This window comes from Sander lucioperca, chromosome 6, assembly GCF_008315115.2.
Source record: "Sander lucioperca isolate FBNREF2018 chromosome 6, SLUC_FBN_1.2, whole genome shotgun sequence".
In the NCBI taxonomy this organism is placed as follows: domain Eukaryota; kingdom Metazoa; phylum Chordata; class Actinopteri; order Perciformes; family Percidae; genus Sander; species Sander lucioperca.
Window position 1 is genome coordinate 2,427,342 of NC_050178.1, and position 19,769 is coordinate 2,447,110.

Consider the following 19,769-nt stretch of genomic DNA (forward strand, 5'->3'; position numbering starts at 1 on the left):
GTTCAAAATAATTGTTATGACTATGCTCAGCTGCCACAACAGTTCAGAATAAATAGAAATAACTGAGTTGTTATCATGAGCAGCAGCAGCATCCGCCATGCGTGACAAATGTCAGAGAGAAAGTAATCAAGAAAAGAAATCGTAAAACAAAGACTCCTCAAAGAGAGGTGGAATATAAAAATACCAGATATCGGCAATAATAATGGATTCTGCCATGTGATGCCTTTTTATTCTGCCAAATGCTTTCATTATTCCTAGCAATACTACTTGTACCTTGATGAATATCAATTAGCTTATCCTTTACACAAGGAGATGCTTTTTGTCTTTATGTAATCTCATTTGTGTGTTTGTAACTGTGTAACCGTCCAGGTAACTTCACAAAAATGCCATCATTAGACAATGGATGGATTAGTCAGAATGTGGAACTGAGAGACAAAAAGGATCCAATGAAATTCACCCTGAAGGCGTTTAGCACTGGAGGGCATGCATGGTTGGTCTGGTGTTTTCAATTTCCTGCTGGGTTTCCCCAATATTTATTTTCATTTAACCTCTATTTCTACTTAACCTTTGCATTATACCAGACACAAACAGGCTCTCAACAGGCGTGTTTGCTGAGAAACTGTTGAATGTACGTCAAGACATGTCTCTGAAATAGAAACCTCTGAGGCAGAGATCGAAATGAAATTGTCCAATTCCTGAGTCTTTTTAAAACTCATTCCAGTCACTGTGAGCCGTACACTGGAACTGGTAGTAGCTGAGGGATGTTTAAAAACAGATGTTACAGCATTCAGATGTGATTTGTGATGATGTGGCATGTTCTATAGGGAGCATCGGGAACATTAATGATAAACCTGATAAACATGGGTTGCATGTTTGCAGGCAAATGTGGACGAAATATACATTTAACAATTCAAGTTTCAAGTTTATTTGTCACATGCATAGTCATACACTTACAACAAGCAGTGAAATGAATTCCTGACTCAACTCCAACTGTGCTATTACATAACTAATAGCATAATAGTTAAGTTATAGAATAAAAGTTTAAAACATGAATAAATAAGAAGCTAAGATAAAAGATATACCACCCAGACTACCCCTACTCATAAATATAATAAAACCTTGTACTACTAAAGTACTAACTAAAGTAGATCCAGGGCTTAAAGTGCAAGATGCATTGTGCAGTTTGTCATGTTTTGATTCAGGAGTCTAACAGCTTGTGGATAAAAACTCCTCCTGAGTCTTTCTGTATTAGCCATGATGCTCCTGAATCGCTTGCCTGATTTCAGCAGCTGCCAGGGTGGGTGGTGTCTTTTAAAATATTGACAGCCGCAGAATAGGGGAGATATATTTTACACTGAGGGACACAGTGGTGTAGTGGTCCCTGGAGAAGTGGGTATACTCTCAGTGTTCACCTTTTTTTTTTCTTTTTTTTTTTAAAGTAGTCCAGAAAAAAGCCCTGTTTTAGAAACAGCGACACGTAAGACTATGATTTAGTTTACCCAAAAATCTGTCATTTCTACTTGCTCACTATTATAAAATGATCATGACTTGATTAGGAGCAGTTTGTAGTTACTACTGGTCACACAAGCAGCCTGGATGAATGTAAAATGTATTTATCATGAGGCAAACATGGTGTTATCTCTTCTCCTCTAAATGTGCAGTCATATTGCCACTGGCAATTTGCCAGTAGTTTAAAATAATGATTCATTTGGAAACCACCTTCAAACTTACCTCAGAATTATGTCTTCCATCAACTGGGGTGGCACACCGCCGCTTGTGTTATTTCTTCAGCTGTTGTTTGGTCTGCTGCCGTTATCGTAGTCAAGTGGCACCGGCACCTGAGTTTTTTTTTGTTTTTTTTCACTGGCACCTGAGGTATTAGCGATATTTTCCTCGGCATGACCCGCCCTACTCCACCTCTGATTGGCTCATCAGTCCTCATGCCTAAAGTTAACCAATCTAATCAGTGAAAGCAGCGAGTACCAGCCAATTAGAGGCAGAGGAGGGTGGGTCATGGCTTCACTATCCTTGAGGAAAAAATGGGCAATCAGGCTCACAGATATTACTGAATGGTGCGCATCAGGGGGGATTTAGAAGTGGGTATACGCAATGCTGACTGAAAAATAAGTAGGTATACGCCGTATACCAGCGTATACCCTGGACTACACCACTGGAGGGACAGCTCTCTCTCCAGTTACCCTCCTTTGTAGATTTTCTCCCTTTTGGTGAGCTAGGACTACAATAATTTAACATAAGATGTGCTGCAGACTCACTTCACTGCCTTCTTTGGCTCTGTGTACACTGTGTTCCAAGTAATTGTCAAACTCACTTAAATAGCTGGCTTTAACCTGGGACAATACAATTCTAATTAAATTTCACTTCAGATATGAAAATAGAATGGAGATTGATGTATTTCTAGTCCACACTTTTGAAGTGCGATGTTAATGCTGCAGAGACATAATGCATATTTAAAAGTGGTGGTACAGGAGAGTATAATAATACTCTGCTGCACTGGAAAAGAGCAAATGTAGCAGAGAAATATCTGGCAATGCAAGACAGTGATTATATACAGTAAGTTGAGCTTCATTTTGATTATTTTAATATCAACGCTGCAAATTCATAAGGCCCCATGTATTTTGTAATACCACACATATTATACACAAAATACTGTATAAGTCTGTACATGACTGTAGAAAGTACATATAGTTCACACAATGAACAGTTGTTGTCTTTTTGTCCTTTATTGGAGCACTATCACATTGCACAGATGGATTACAGTGCTGTAATAGCTCACGTTAAAAATAAAGATTATTCAGGCCCTGTTTACACGTACATGGTTATTTTGATAACTGAGACATTTCCCTTCGTTTGTGCCCTTCGTTTATACGCACAGAGAATTTGCCTCTGAAAACGAGTCTTTCTAAAACCTCCGACCAGAGTGGAGATTTTGGAAAATTTGTTTGCATGTAAACTGAGACAAACGGAGGTTTAGGCCGCCGAGGAAGTGAGGAAGAGAAGAAAGAGGAAGTGATTCGTTGCTGTTGTTGCTATTGTCGGGATTCTGATTGGCTAACGTGGGCTTGAGCTTCTCGTTACACTGCCACCTACAGGTTTGGCATGCTCTTGACGGCATATATACACGGGTACATGTAAACGAACACTTTTCTGAAAACTGACAGCTGTGCACAATGTTATTTTTGAAAACGGAGAGGTTGAAATGTCTGTTTATGTAAATAGCCGGCCACGTGTAAACGTAGCATCAGGGGAAATCGATGTGCTCATCGACACAGAAAACATCTCACAAGCATTCACATTTTATTTCTTAAATTCATTTTCCTCTTTATTAAAATCCTCCTGAAATAAGCAAATGTCCATGTTCTGTGTGGAGTCACCTTGCTGAACCTCCGTCGAATGGTGACGGTAACGAATGCAATTGTACAACTTTTTTCACATAAGCAGTAGTACTCGCCAAGATCTGTAAATAGACTTTGATTTATAAAATCAGTGGAGTTCCCATTTAAGATAAACCGTTTAAAAGCCCAGTAAATGAAAAGATGTTTGGAGAAACATAGTTTTCACAGGACAGCAATGTCTAATTAATGAAGAACCTTGATTGCACTAGATGTGAATTTAATACACATTACTAGGGTTTCATGTACTGTAAGATTTAATTCATTAGGGGAGCTCATTTCAAAATGATATATGATTATAAGAGGTAAAAACTGACCATGTATCAGTGATTAAAAAAAAGCCTTGATGAAAATATATTTCACCTATAATTAACCTCCCATCGGCTTGATTAGCCGGTGTCATGTCTTCTGCCACGGAAATCTCTCAACATAACATTAAACATGGTAACAAGCACCGATCAGCAGCTATCTTAAATGAGAAATATGAAAAAAAATATTCCTGCGATGAACTCTTGGGCATCTTTTCTGGTCCTGCTCTAAGCTCACAAGTTTTTGGGTTGACATTTTTCATTTGTAGTGTCGTATATAACAGACAACTTCCCCTCCCTGCGTTAAAAAGTGGCTAAATGATATGGTTCCTTGTTTACACCTTGAAGAAATTCAGATTTCTTTGTCTGACTCCGATGCTATGTTTAAGATTATTTGGGGCCCAGGAGGGAAAGACCACAAACTGGGACTGGGACCTGATGTTACCTGTACTTTTTTCTTTCTTTTTGTGTGTGCCTGTAATGCATTGTACTTAACTTGTTTTGTATCCACACTCTGTGACTTTGCTATCCCATCTGCTGTGGGCCTGCCTTGATCACCTATGTCCTCCTGGACTTCATTTCTGACCCTTTCTCTATGAGTGGACATTCTGGGGCATCTCGTCTCATGTACTGACATGTGCATTTATACTTTATATTTTCTTTTCTTTGTACTGAGTGTGGTATGTCTGTCTGTCTGTCTGTCATGCTATACTGCTTCACCACTCCAGGCATAAATATATCAAAGGAAGGTGATTTGTGTTGATAGTCAATCTCCAAAATGTCTTCTTTTGCTTGCTTTTCTCCGCAGAGAGGTTCATGACACGAGTGCTACAAGATGTCTGTGTTCAAAGAAGTCTCTGAAGTCCTTACACAAGCTGCTGCTGAGTGACCCATTCACGCCTCCTAAAGTCAAAGAAGCCATAAAGAAAAATTTGGCTTTAAAATTCATTTCAGCAAACTTTGACTTCTCCCAGAGGGAAAATTAGATTCTGGGCTCTTATTGGGCTGACTCAAAAACATCGCAAATCTATTCAGTATAAACAGTACATTGCCTCCAACAATATACGAGCAGGGCTTGGAAAAACTACAAGATTGTTTTAATTGCCAAGAAAAGACTTTAATGATGTTAATGTCATAATTCTATTATACAATTAATATTAGTTGGGAGATGTTATATCACTGTGAGCACAGTTTTGGAATTCAGTGACATACCCAACTCCTACTGAATCACTGCTTTATCCCAGTGCTAAATTAACTTTTGTATGTTGAATCCTTATTCAAAATGTAATCATATCATATGCTACATTTATCCATGTTTAGGATAAACACAAATGCCAAAGATAATGTAAGTTAATTCAAATGGATATCACCTATGGAGGATTTTGTTTTTGTTATCTAGAGTAACACCGCATAATCATACTTTAGTGTGAGAGATCATCTGGTGCATTTATGCAACTTTCTGTTTCAGAGACTCAAAACTTTCAGCGTTACAATAGCCATGTTGTTGCAAAACCCCCCACAACTCTCTGAACATGACAATGGCTATTGATACAGGAAACTAATTTAATCTTCTGTTCAAATCCACACAAAGAAGCGTGAATGCCAAGAAGAGCTAAATGTTTCCAAGCAAGTCAGGTGTCTACACTTGTACAGGCATCTACACATTCTAGCTGTGTATAATTAATTACAGTATAGCATCGTGATATTTATGGTAAAAGGCACTTTAGAGAAATGTGTGCATCTGTGCTGAAAGGCATTCCTGTTGAACTTGCAACAGCAAATTTAATTCAGCATAACATGGACACTTGTTATTTGCTCAGCATTTTGTTTAAATCCAGCATCTGTCAGCCAACATTAAATCATTCAAACATGCCGGTGTTGCAATTGCACCACTGATGGCATTCTCCTTTTACCTAGCGAACAATTAACTAAATTGCCATGCGCCCATCTGGTACCGTAATGAAATGCATAGATTTAAGTTGTGTGATCCAATGACTTTTTGTTTTATATCAAACTATAAAGATAGAACTGATGAAAGGATTTTCAAAAAGTCCGATCATTTAACTAGGCGACCATGTCAAAACAGTTTAGGCTGAGATTACAAGGCTGTGTGAACACATGTTGACTAAAGCATTCTCAGATTCTCTATAACCTGTATCTTAACGCAATACACTGTTTTGATGTCTTACGATGTTTGACATACCTTAAAGTGGAAACAAATAAAAAAACACACTCAGAGCAGAGTAACTTATTGAGTTTTGACAGACGGCAGTACATTCTTAAATCTATCACTTTTAGAATCCATTATAAAAAATATACATCCTAAAAGTACACATTTATTTATGTATACTGCTCAGATAAACTCTGTAAAACTGTATCCGGGCTTTTATAACTACTGTTTCAAAAAGCTACAAAATACAAGCTTCTGATCTTTTTTCCTTTGTAGCTTTTGTGGCAAATTATAATTGCAGTTGCAAATAACTGAAATAATAGGTTCCTGTCAGAAAGAAACTATTTTATACTGTATATAACTGTAATTCAGTCTGTCAGTCCAATTCAATACTTTTCTTTTTTATCCTATCAACAGTGCCCTGTTAAATCGTAAACTTAAGCTTAAGTTAAGAACATGAGGGATTGAACAGGACTCACGTCTCTATATTAAACTTATAACAAAAGAGAAAGCACTCTCAGGAGGTTTCTAATACTTGGCGTCCTTTCAACCACATTCATTAAACTTAACAAAAAAAAAAACTAAAGTAGGTATATAGTCAAGTTAAGCGTGAAAGTGACCCACATATTGATGTAATTGTAGTATAATCTTCAACCTATTTGAAAACTACTCAAGGATGCTGGGAGCAGCCAAACAGCTCACTAATGGCCAAATTCAGCACTAAAGGTACTGTGGGTACTTCCAAAATAATAAGATGTCAAAGAAAACACAGGAATGTAAACAGATCAATTCACAATAACACGTGTTTATTGCTAGTGTTTTTATGGACACATACTTTCTGAGGAGATTTAGTTATTATACGTAGAGTTTGACTCATCTCTATAAACTCATCTTTGTCCCCTACTGTGTCTTTCAGTCTATTATTACGAACATGCTGCGGGTGTTTCATCCGACCAGGTAGTTAATTGAATTGTTTTGGTATGGGTCTTAATCATTTCCTTTTTGATTGCAAAGAAGAAAACAATCACAGCTCTGTTGTTGGGAACTATAGCCTAACTTGAACAACACAAATGAAATCATATTTCATACTAAACAAAGTAATTATTATGTAACCAAAGAAAAAAACAGAAAAGACAGCAGGCCCTCATCTTGACCAGATTTTCTACAAAGTGAAGACTTGGACATATCACAAGTTTAAAAGTAATACTGCAACACTGATGTAATCAACAAACTGAAAATGAATCTCTTAATGGAAAATTCCTTTAATTTCACAGCCTGGATCTTGTTTTTTGTAGTTTAAGTCATCAACAACTCCATTCAACAAACTTCATTTTCCCTTTGCCTTGTTTCAAGAAACCTGGTAGCTGCACTAATCTATCAAAGCACTGACACAAGTTGTTTTTGAGCTGCTTTGGATTGCAGATTTACAGATGGAAATTGTACAAAAAGGAGAAAACACTGATGCCAAAGAAGCTGTGTTTATAGAAGTGCCACTACAAAAATAGATGCCAAACTACAGATTTAGTCGTAGATTTTGTTGTGATGGGTTTGTTTTGCTGTTGTTAAATTATAAAACTTACTGTACTACCTACTATCCATGGATATATATATTATCTTATATAAAATATAAACTACAGTTCACTGGCATCCCATAAAACTTTTCATTTTGTTATTTGTATAATTACAGACTCCATAAAACTAAAGAAAATAAAGCAGACAACAATAATTAGTCTCTTTCCAGGTTATTGCACTGCTTATATTCCTGAAACAAATTTAAAGTGTACGGTGAAATGGAACTCTCTTCCTCCAGAAAGCCATCTGACACTGACATATGGACATTTCCCTATTAGCGTTAGCACCGTCTCAAGCTTGCCTCCGGGTAATTCCTGGATCAAGAGAAATTCGTCACTCCATTGACAGAATCTTACAACTGTTTTCAGGGTACAAAATTAACACAACAGGGCTGTTAACACTGCTGCTGTTTTATCCTCAAAGCTGAGCTTTATGCGAGCTGTAGTCTGGGGCCAAGAAGTTTGTGTGGAACAACTGCCCTGAGGGTAAATGTGCCCCCGTAGGCTAGGTCTGCTATTCTGACTTCTGATCTCTCGCCATGACATTCATATTGGTTATCCTTTCTTAGAACGTTTGGATGGTTACAAAAGGCTGTCACAGCTGTACAGGGCATTTGGAATATGAGCACATGTAGATTAGGACCAGTGTGAAGGTACATCATGATTCATGAGATTTGAATTCCGTTTCACCTTGCTTTGGGCAGATGATAAATATCCCCTTCAACGTTCTGACCCAGACACACACAATAAGGTGACTGATTTCTACTGAAAGGGTGGAGTCTGTGGATCACTGCGTATGAAATCACCCTGTGTATGGAATCAGTGATATCACTGCCTGCTTCACTGCATCCTAAATTGAGGCTGGGATCAATGCCTCCTCAAACCTCTCCTGTGGTTTCAAGCAAGAGTGCCTACTAATTAAACCAGAAACAAACCGCATTGTTGTATAGGAAATAAGTAAGACTGCATTGGGATCAATGGTATAAATGAGAACGTCACATAGTTATGAGTCAATGTCTGTCAGCGTGTCCCTGCTTTGTCTGAGGCGAGAGACAACGGAGTCAGACGCACCACGTTTCAGACTGCAGGCTACAGGCGAGCTCTGTTTTTAATCAAGGCCGGCTCCCAAATGTGTTCCTGCTCACTCTCACATGCACGTATACATAAACCCCTCGTCTCCTTAAGTGTTTACGCTCTGGCTTTCTTTGACCTGGGTTTTCCACAAGCATTGGGTTTCTTGAATTAAACTGACCCCAGTTTATTTTCTTTCAAAGAAAACAATCAATTTGAAAGCTACAGATTGGTTGCATGCTTTGAAATTGCAAATGACAAGAGGAATCCCATGTGACTGAGCTCCTAATCTGAGTTGGCCAAACATTTGAGGGAAAATTTGAAGATGGAGGTGATGGTTTAGCAAACAGGCAGACTTCCAGCTACTTGGTGAAAAAAAGTGCATTTTGAGATTTTTGGGAGTCATTTATACAGCTGCTAAATATATAGTTACACCACAACGACAAAGTCCAAAAGTTTAGCTTTGCACACGGTACAAAACTTACATCTATTTATGACGACATGGTCAGCTAATGTTGGAAGATAAATCGATTATGTAACCCAAAAAGTGTTCAAATACAAAACTACAAAATGCCGCTACATGTTTATTTCAGTTTAAACTGCACATTACACTGGACCTAATAACATGTAAAAATAAGACAAGGAAAATAAAAACAGCATTATGTGGATTAAAATTACAAGCAGCAATAGAAAACTAGATATTTACAGACACTGACAAGTGAAAAATATCTTTACGTCTGCTCGCCTGCATTTAACAACAAAAATGTGTCTAAGTTTTAAACAGAAGCATAATTTACTTTACCATAATAATTAGTGTTTGAATAGATTTAAGTATTCATTTTATAGTGCTCCTACTCCTGGAGTAACTTTTGGTGACCACAGCTTGTCATGGATCACAAGACCACAAAGTACATTAAAATACTAAACATTCATTCATACCATGACACATGGTGTAAACAGCGCAGCTTCAGAAAATCCCATGAAATACTGGACAGGCAAGTGCATAAGGATAAACGATAGAACGATAAACGACGATATACTTGAAAGTCAGTCAAACATTTATTGCATTGATTTGATAGGTGAAAGATCTTGTTCTCTCTCCCATTCTTCCATCTCTCCTTATGTTTTACGTTGTCGTTTTCCACCGACGGGCGATAAGGGTGCGTCATCTCCCCTAGTGCTGGACGTTCGCTTTTGGACGGAGGTCCTCTCTGTGTCTCTACGAAAACATTTTCAAAGATGACCATTTAGTCTTTTGTGAATAGAGAAGAATATAAATATACACAATTAAGGTCAAGGTGATTTAGTTGATCATTAGTAGACTTTCATGTCCTGAACATTTTGTTGAGGTAAATAAAATAGGAAAAGTAAAACAAATAATGCTCGAGGTACCAGGCTTTTAAAACGCACTACATCAACCCATAAAATAATCTGAACAGGTGCAATTTTGGAGTGACACATCTTAACCTTTTGTCACACTGCTGCTGCTAAATTATATACATTTCCTGTACACCAGCTGCTTGGTTTATTCACAATCAATCAATACCAAAAAAGCTTCCAGTAGTAAATTACCTACCGACCACCGTTTATTTCTGGAATATGCATCAGCTATGGGCCCCAGAAGACTGTCTCAGAGCCATACATTATAAATAAATTGATTATTTTAATCAATCTACAATAGTCTTCTTAAAATTGCCTTGCCAGTGAATTGCCTCTCCTGCCATTCACCAACAGACCTGGGTGTGTATCTTGAGAAAACACTCATTTGAGATGGTGGGGAAAAGCTTACAATAAATCATACATGTATACTGTATATAAATCACATATATTACAATAGACTAAGTGGTTGCTCACACCAGTCAACATCACTTAGAGATAACTTGTGTCCAATTAAAAAGGGGAAAAAAAACAGTGGCCGTCAAAACGTTTCCATTTTGGCACTTATTCTCCTTTGTAGAAGCGCAACGTAAATTGATTACCAAAACTAGGTATATTACAATTAGGTAGATGAGCAGACACTGCACCTTTTAATTATTCTTGTTATATCACACTTGATGATTTGATTGGTCTTTCTGCACCGAGAAAACATGCGAATTCTGTGCTCCCACTGTGTGGATCAAGACAATCAGCGACTCAGATATGTTAACAAAAAAAAGAGAAAGGCACCGTTACTTGCAATTTTATTAAATGAAATCAGCGCAGAGGCATAACAAAAGTGCCATCATGCCATTTTGAATGTTAGTGCATGTTGTCATATACACTCTGAGATGATGATTATCACAATAAAAATGCTATCCCTTTCCTAAACAACTAAGCACTGCAGTGAACAGAGCTTGTCAAAATGCTGTTGTATTTCTTACAATGTATGAGAGGTGAATGCAAATGCACCTTAATGCCACACTGAATGCAATCTACCTAAAGTAAACAAGTGTTTGTACTTTTTTTTTTTAAACACTGATTCTACAGTTGGATGATGATGCATATTACAGTATTTTATTCATTTTTCTAAGACCATTTAATCTGTGCCTTTCATTCAGTTGGTATAACAAGAAAATCCACTTTTAGAATTCTCCGTTTTAATTCTGAAGGAAACCTTAGTGTTGCCAGAGACGGACTGCTCAATGCCTCTAAACAAGGCGTTATGGATTACCTACTACCACATCATTATTTGTTGGTGCCGTGTGAGCCTCGGTGGACTCCAAAGCTCAGCATGTAGTGTTGGTGGCCACTGAGGTCACCTCCATAGGAAATGTTCAGATAACATGAAACCAAAGTCTCTTCCATGTGGAACCACTTACAGCTTCACATGAAGGGCTCTCAGCTAATTACACTACAGATGTATATCACCCTCCAGCCAATGACAAGGTCATCTGCCTCTTTACCTTGACTGGATGGACTTGAAAAACAAAATTCCAGCACTGGAATTTGGGTCAGAAGTCTACATGTGGGGAGGATGGGGAGACAACTAAGTATAGTGGATTACTGGTAAGCAGGCAGTTGGCCTCTGTGCAAAGCGTGGATCAGGACTAAAACAATCAACAGTTAAATTCTCATCATTGCCAGAGACGGACAAAGGCTGGAGGATGGAGATAAAGCCTTGTCCTTTGACACTTGTTACAAAGCACATACTTTGCTTCTGTTCATTAAGCTGACTACATACAAAAGAAGCACTGCGTGGAGGGATGACATTGAATGCTGGCAGGTTTGGACTTTGTGTCAAGGTAATTTAGAAAGAGATGAAGAACAGTCTTGGTTGTCGGCAAGAAACACAAGGTGAGATCCCACTCAGATGTATGAGCTTCTGTGGTTTTGTCAGTAGCGTGTAGGGGTGCACGATATTGAAAAAATGTGATATTGCAATATCGATAATGAATATTGCGATATTGATATTAATTTCGATATTTTTAAACGTATGTTAAATTACCAAAGTTACGGGAAAACGCATCGAAATAGATTTATAACAAATAAAACAAGTTTTCTTACAACACAAGGTTTATTTCAACTGACAGTCATATTGGACTGGTCCAACATGTGTCTACAGAACAGGACATGTTTTACTGCTTGGACAGTATAAAATAAATAAATAAAGAGCATGTCTATAGAACAGGACATGTTGTACTGGTTGTATATACACAACTACAGTATAAAAAAACAATGCAATGCACATCTGTTGGCTTAAAACCAAAGTATTTCCAAGCTACCGAGGAGGAGGCATTACCCTACAGTCACATTAGCTACAAGAGACAGCTACCATTCATTTTCAATGGGAGTGGCCGTTTGGCCACGAGCGACTGCCAATCAGAGTGAAGGCAGCGTGAGGGCAGCGTGACGTATGTCAGTGGCTCAAGTCGAAGAAAATAATTCAAGATGGCGGACAACGCTTCAGGACATCGTATTTATGTATATATCAGATATGTTTAGCATTTAATCTCATATATTGTGTTACTTTTATCGAGAAATAAATACTTTTAAATCCAAAAACATCGTTCTTGTGACTTAACAATACCTCTGAAGTAACTTTTAAGACGTGGTTTAAGGTAGCACCGGAGAATTTCTGTTTACTGTTGCCAAGCAACCAGGGGTAGGCTAGGCACGCCCAGGAGCACCCACAAGCGAGTGCATCTCGCTCTCTTTTGTAGCTAATGTGACTGTAGGGTTACTTTTGGCCTCTGAAGTTTCCTTTCAATCTCTGTTATTTCGTCGTCTCCCAGAGCAACACTCATTTTATTACTTTTGTGTTGTTTTTGCTCCATTCTTCGCTCTCTTTAGCTCCTTTCTTTTCTTTCGCTTCGTTTTATGGTTCTGCGGAGGCTCCACGCAGTTGATGTTTATACGTGCTCTGGTGTGTGCGTCGAGCATGTGGGTGTATGTGGGTGTGTGAAGGAGAACGAAGAAAAGGTGAGAGAGTGACGGCGATTTTCTTCGGAGCGAATAGTGACCCTAGAGTGTTAGTGAGAGAAACTTAAGTGTCTCCTCTGTTCTTTCTGACCACGGTGGAAAATCTGAAGCAGGAGAAGTTAACCCTCTCCTTGATTTCATGTTGTTTATGGAGAAGGAGAACCAGGAAATGAGTCGGGGGAAATACAACGCTACCAAGTGATGTGTATTTTTCGAGAGGTGCATCAAAGAGTATAGACGTAACAAGAGGAGAAACTCAATGGAACTGCAGCTCCGCCATCTTGGACTGAATGTAACACAACGTTCTATTGAGTTTCTCCTCTTGTTGCTTCTATACTCTTTGGGTACATGTCAGGCGGGATGCAACGCAAACAAAATATCGCGTAATTATCGCGAGACTTTCGGTATAATATCGCGCAACGTGATATCGCGATAACGATATTGAGTCAATATATTGTGCACCCCTAGTAGCGTGACAGAAAAGCTTTCTATTTGTGAAGTGTCTTTGAAACAGACTAGCTCCATGTGTTATCATCATAGAGCACAGTACAATGATAACATTTAAACTGTAATAAAATAGAACAGAATAAAGTGACATTTTAGGCAGCGTCGTTTGACAAATGAAAAAAAAAAAAAGAACATGGGTTTGTATCCAGTGAACCAGAAGAGGACATGGTGTCAGGAATGCTAAAATGATTGAGCATTCAGAATCACTGACTTTAGTTTGTTATTTGTACTTGTCCGACCAATGACAAGGGCTAGTTTAGCAGCACAAGGCTACCCCACCAACACAAATGAGAGGGAGAGAAGATGCAATGCGCCACCACCTTCTGTAACTAAAAGAAATGATCCTCTGTCTTTGTGTGCAGTTCGCAAGTAAATTAACACTGGGTCAGTGCAGTTGTTTATGTGAGTCCTATGTGGTGAAGAGCTGTGTGTTGTGTCTTACACAAGAAAAAGAAATAGGATAAATTAAATACAGAAAGCAGTCTTCCAAATAGAGTATAACATTAAGTCGCAATATTCAGCCCACTTGCCACAGCTATAGTTGGTTTAGAATATGACCACCGCTACTCCTGGACAATTACATTTATTGCTGACATAACTGACAAACAATTTAATTGCATAAAACCATCTTTCCTGGGATGATTTAAGTTGAGCTCAGGGACACTAATTACAAAAGAACTGACCATTATTTGCCAACAATTTGATGACAAGCGTGCTATCTTGCTGCCTCTGATAACAAGTCAAACTCAAGGAAAAGCATCGTATTACATGCTCACAGAGGAGACTAGAGAAAACCTTTCCAACCTTCAGCTGTGAGTGAAAAGCAACATCTATGAAAGCATGCAGTACTGCAGGCTTAGCTGCTCTTCTTTTTATTGTGGCTTGCGGGCCACAATCAAGTGAAGTGCCTCTCGACTAAATAGAAGTAAGCTTTGTCAAAAGCAATGACCATAGGGAAATGTAAAGGCATTATTTCTATTAGATCAAGATTTTGGAAATATTCAAACATTGACCAAATAACCATTTCAATTTCAGACCTATCTAGATATTTACTTCACCTGATATGAATGAAAGACATAGCTAGAACACTTCTCACAGAGCAACTTTTAACACTGACTGCTGGATAGAAAAAGAGTATTTGTAAGTGGAATCATTATGTACAGCAGCAGCAGACTAGAATTAAAAATGGCCTTTAAATGTAATTATCTATACTCTTCAGGATTCTCAAACTGAGATAATTGGGAATCTGGCTGGATAGTAGGCTTATTTTAAAGACCCATGTTGAACACCTGATATGCACACTGAAGGTCAGAATTGGATTTTTGAAAATTACATGACTTTTCTTGACAATCGCAATTACAGCATCACTTACTCAGGGTTTCTGGCAGGTTCTGGACCAAAGATGTCTGAAATAGAACTGTAATAGGAGAAAGAGGGAGAGGAGATAAAGAAAGAGACTTTGTCATTTACAAAGTTTTACTGATATTGGGTATTTGCTGTTTCAATAAACAAACTTAGTGCATTGGTTTGTATCCAAGTAATAGCCCTGAAAGCAAGTTGTTACTAAATAGACTGTGATGCTCTGCAAACTATGAATGATACCTATTTTTTTTAAGACTCAGGTGTTTTGAGCAGGCTCTTTCACTGTCCTACACATCGTATAAATGTCAGTCATGACATTGACAAAATGTCAAGAAAATGTTATGGCCCGGGATGTTCCTTGAAAAAGGAATCAATATCTGATTTTTCCAACTACCAACTACCAACAAGAGTACAGTTGCGTGAGGTTGCCTCAAAAACTTCATAACAAGTCACAAAATATGTATAAAAAGCTCAACCGATCCATGCTGTCAGTCAGTAAGATCAGCAAGTTAAGGATTTAAACTGCCTCTACAGTTCACTGTCTGTGCATTTCCCCCATACTCCCAACATTGCCACTTAGAGCTATAATACATATAGTATATGAAATTGGGCAATGCTGCAAAACCAACAACACGGGCAACCACTCTGGACTTTGCACATGTGCATTTTGAAGATTAAGAGCATGATGAACATCATCCTTAGTGAAGTGAAGTATGGTGGTGGCAGGATAATACTTGTAGGGGCAGATGAACTCTAACCTTAGATTGATAGTGATGATCTATGCCCCATTAAGACCAAGTCCTGAAGCATTTTGCCAAATCAACACTGGAATAAGTATGTACGTTTTTAATTTTGTTGAAAGTCTGCGGAGATATAAATTAAAGGAATTCTCAAACGTTCTAAACTTATAAGTGAAAATATGTAAATATGAAACACGTATTTCAGTGTGGACTCATTACAAAAACACAGCACTAAATGGGCTTGGTAAACTTATTAGAGTTAGAAGTAACTCCATTGTTGACATTTTGTGAAACTGAGCAACAGGTGAATGTTTGTGAATTAGCACTAACGGTTCATTTGTTCTGTTACTGAAAATATTTCCCCACACATCCATAGATTTGGGTGAATAGGTAGCCTAGTGGCATTACTAAGGGCTGTTTTACAGTCACCGCAGCCGAGCTCGAGAGTAACCGGATGCCAGGACTCTCAGAGTGACTGCAAGAGCCTCTTGTAAACTTACTGGGTTAAGATGAGTTCTTTTATGGCGAATGAAAGGCTTGATCCGACGAAGTAGGTCATCGAATCAAATCGAAGCATTGACGTCAATGCTGCTGCCAGTTCTGCCGTTGTTTACCCTTTTCTTCTTCTTGTAGTCCGTAGAAATAGCAAAGTCGGTAGCCTTTCCACATTAGCACCACCTCTGTTCAGGAGAAGACTGCAACTAGTGTCGCGACCACTACGCGCAAGTATAAACAGTTACGGCACTCCCACGACATCACACTGGCGCTCGACAGGTCGGCGGCGAGTATACCCCACGTATAAAATGCCCATATTATGAAAAAAAACACTTTTTCTGGGATTTGGGGTATTATTTTATGTCTCTGGTGCTTCCACACGCATACAAACTTTGAAAAAAACAAACATCCATGCTGTTTTGAGTGAGATACGGGTTTCTGAATGTGTCCTGCCTTCAGTCTCCGGGTGAGCTGTTCAAAATCTGCGCTGCTTTCTACGTCACTAGCTGAAACGAGGAGCCCAGGGGGCTAACCGTTAGCATGCTAGCTCGTTCTCAATGGCAAAACACACACAAATTCACCCTAATCTACAAAATAAAATTGTATAGAACTACTTACATGTCCCTGTTCTGCAGGTATTCCATGCAAAGTTGGAAGTGTGCCCTTGTTTAGAAGAAGTCTCCCAGCTAATCCTGCCTTGTACAGGCCGAAGTTGGAGAAACAGCTAGCTAGCTCATGTAATCCTTACCTAGCTACTGCACATGTGCGACTGACAACAAAGATGTTACAGAAGTTGAGAGGTTTCACTCTGTAGCTAAAACAGAGACCTGACACAGGGTGAAAAGAGGAGCTGCAGCAATGTGCAGTACAACAAAAATATGTTTTTTGAAAATTAAACCATGTAAACCTATTCTGATATAATCTCAAATTACAATTATGAACCTGAAAATGAGCATAATATGGACACTTTAAGGCACGCAATTCACTCCCTATGCCTCAAGTACACTTATACACACAACGGGATGCTGTGCTGAATCGATTAGGCATACGTACTGTAAACTGGTCTACACTACTTTTAGTGACACTGTATTGTTTCTCTAGATCTGCTGGTTCTCCTAATGTGCTGGTTACCAGCTACATAAGAGATGTACAGGTTTTAAGGACAGGAATTGTCAGGAACCTCCTTATATAATGACTCAGCATTGTGAAGGTAATTTATTGTAGTTTATAGTTATTTTTTTTTCTTACTATGTAGAACAGCTATTTGATGCTATCGCTTATATTATATTATATCATAAGTAAAATGTTTTATGTGGGGATATTAAGTAAGTATTGGGTATTGGGCTATATTTCTTCTGAGTAATCATAGGATCCAGACAAGCTTTCGGAGACTGTTGTCCTTGCAAAGCAGCATGTCTCTCTCTTCCATCGTGTTTACTTCTGAATTCAATTAACTCAGTTTAGTTACCACAATAATTGACATTACCATGATGGAGTCTATAAGAAATACTAATCAAATATGAAATGAATCACATATTATTATAATGCTGTCCTGTGAATGCCACACAGGCTTGAAAATGAAATGCTATCATATTTCTGAAATGACGGCGATATCCTCAAGGATTTATGAAATGTAAGGAGTTACAAGACGAAGCACTGTTTTTTTTTAAAAATCAAATCGGAGGTGTTCAAGGTCCAAAGCCATCTTTTATCATTATCACTGTGAAATTACACGTAGTTATATTCCAACTGTAGAAAGTAGTCAACAACAAGGATCTCTCTTTTCTGTAGCATGAAAAGGCTCATCCTTTGACAGCTTTGAGGGCGTCACCTACTGTAAGTGAATCAGGATGTCCATTATCTAGGACTCACCTGCTGATAGACACTTCACTATAAGTGGGGCTGGATGACAATTCAATCCTTGGCTCCTTGTCAGAGTCTCCATCTTCTACCTTCATCACTGGGCAGCTTTTTGATTCTGCAACTTGATCTGGAAGAGGCAAAAATATATATCTTCGTGTCAGACACTCAGAGAGAACCAAATAGTGGAGAAATGACCTGTCAAAGAGATTGCATAACATATATGCCCCTAACAACCTAGAGTCCTTTGGACACCAGATTTTCACATATCCTTAATGGTAAAAGCAAATTTAAGGTCCTGTTGGTACTATCACACTAGCCTCTCACACAGTGGACATTGTCATGCAATTTTTGTTTGTGCATTTTCCTTTGCATATTGCATACAAATAAGCAACATGCAACACCACTAATTAATTTAGTTAATGAAAGTACCACTTAATTAAAATCTGCAATAACTGGTATTTTCAGTAGGGGGCAGTGGAAACAAGTTGAGAACACAACATTGCCATATCATCAACTTTTAGGTTAATACGATGAACTTGTTGAACAGTTGCTTATTTACACATCCAGCAGTTACAGAGCAACATTATCATTCATTTGGAGTTGTGTTCCTTGCCACCTGGTGAATGCAAGTCCAATATTAACTAACTAACTAACTAACTAACTAACTAACTAACTGTCTCTTAGCTCCATTTCTGGTCTCTATCAACTCGAGGGAAAAAAGATGGCTCTTTAGCTGCAAAGAGCTGCCTGCTGCGGCTGATAACGCTATAGGAGTGGTGAGAGTGATCCAACACAGTAACATTGTGGATCGCATTAAGTCTTCACAAATCTTTTTGATACATTTGAGAAAATATAACAAAATATATGGAAGACATATTTTTAAAAAAAAAAAAAAACGTACTGATTATCAAGACTAAAAGGTGCAGTTATAAATTATAAACACATAAAATAATCCATAAAACTGTAATAAGGTACCTAACTTTTTTCACCTTACATTCCTGCTCTGCACTTCCTCTTTAACATTTGGTAAATTATTCTCAACTTGTTCCCAAAATACAAATACTGTACACCAACATTGATTACTGTTAATAACACATCTGTATCAACCCTTGCCTGATGTGCCTAACAATGGAGTGCAGTCATGTTGTGAATTTGGCAAGGATGGAACAAATAATTGAGTGCACTTTATTCACTCTCACACACACAACCAGCAGGGAGTCACAACAAGCTCTTCAAGCAGCATCGCATGGCTCATTTGGCATATTGCTAAAGAAAATAATTGCCACAAAGCAATCAATCGCATTACCATGGGGATCAGGTGACTTATGCTGAAGAGTATCAGAAAGCTTAAAAGTCTCCTGTTGCTAGAGTATATTTTAAGCCTTGAGAAAGGTAAAGAGTGTTGCAGTACCAGCAGGGTGTGTTTTTTGTGCATCCTCTCCTTCCACAATGACTTCCTGTTTGATACGAGTCTGCCTGGTGGTCTCTAGGTGACCCCGAACCTGGGCAATTAGGCGGGAAAAGTCACTGCTGTGCTGCTTCCCTGTAGGCAAAATAGGATATATTGTGGAATAGTTAAGAAATGACAGAATTCTTAATTATGCAACAGTATTTAAGGTACACAGTACTCGTCAACACCAGTTGATGCCAGTAAGTCGCAGCACTAGCTCGGCCCGTGGGGACTTGACTTGATTTGAAGTGAAACACCATAGATCCAAGCTCCAAGATGAAATCACTGTGGCTACAACTACTATGGTGGAGGCTACAGTCATTGAAAATACATTATAGCCGACTGTGAACGGACGCAAGCTAAAGAAGAATAAAAGTTTGCTTATGTACGTATCCAAAAATAAAGGATGTAATCACTTTCTACA

The 19,769-nt window shown here is 38.4% G+C and overlaps 1 protein-coding gene across 5 annotated transcripts in view; it reads right to left on the minus strand.

Moving 5' to 3' along the window:
• Positions 1 to 258: 258 nt before the first annotated feature.
• The window catches only part of rad18 (RAD18 E3 ubiquitin protein ligase), a 37,669-nt gene continuing 18,158 nt past the window's right edge, over positions 259 to 19,769 (minus strand). For 2 of the 5 annotated variants that reach the window (XM_031287713.2, XM_031287715.2), the window contains exons 10-13: positions 19,307 to 19,438; positions 17,905 to 18,022; positions 14,808 to 14,852; positions 9,443 to 9,749 (exon numbers count right to left, since the gene is read on the minus strand). In XM_031287713.2, coding sequence (XP_031143573.1) covers positions 9,650 to 9,749; positions 14,808 to 14,852; positions 17,905 to 18,022; positions 19,307 to 19,438 — 395 coding nt within the window. In that variant the 3' untranslated portion in view covers positions 9,443 to 9,649. Of the gene's footprint in view, positions 274 to 9,442; positions 9,750 to 14,807; positions 14,853 to 17,904; positions 18,023 to 19,306; positions 19,439 to 19,769 lie in introns of those variants that run through there. The other 3 variants (XR_004103008.2, XM_031287714.2, XM_031287716.2) reach the window with 3 other exon arrangements.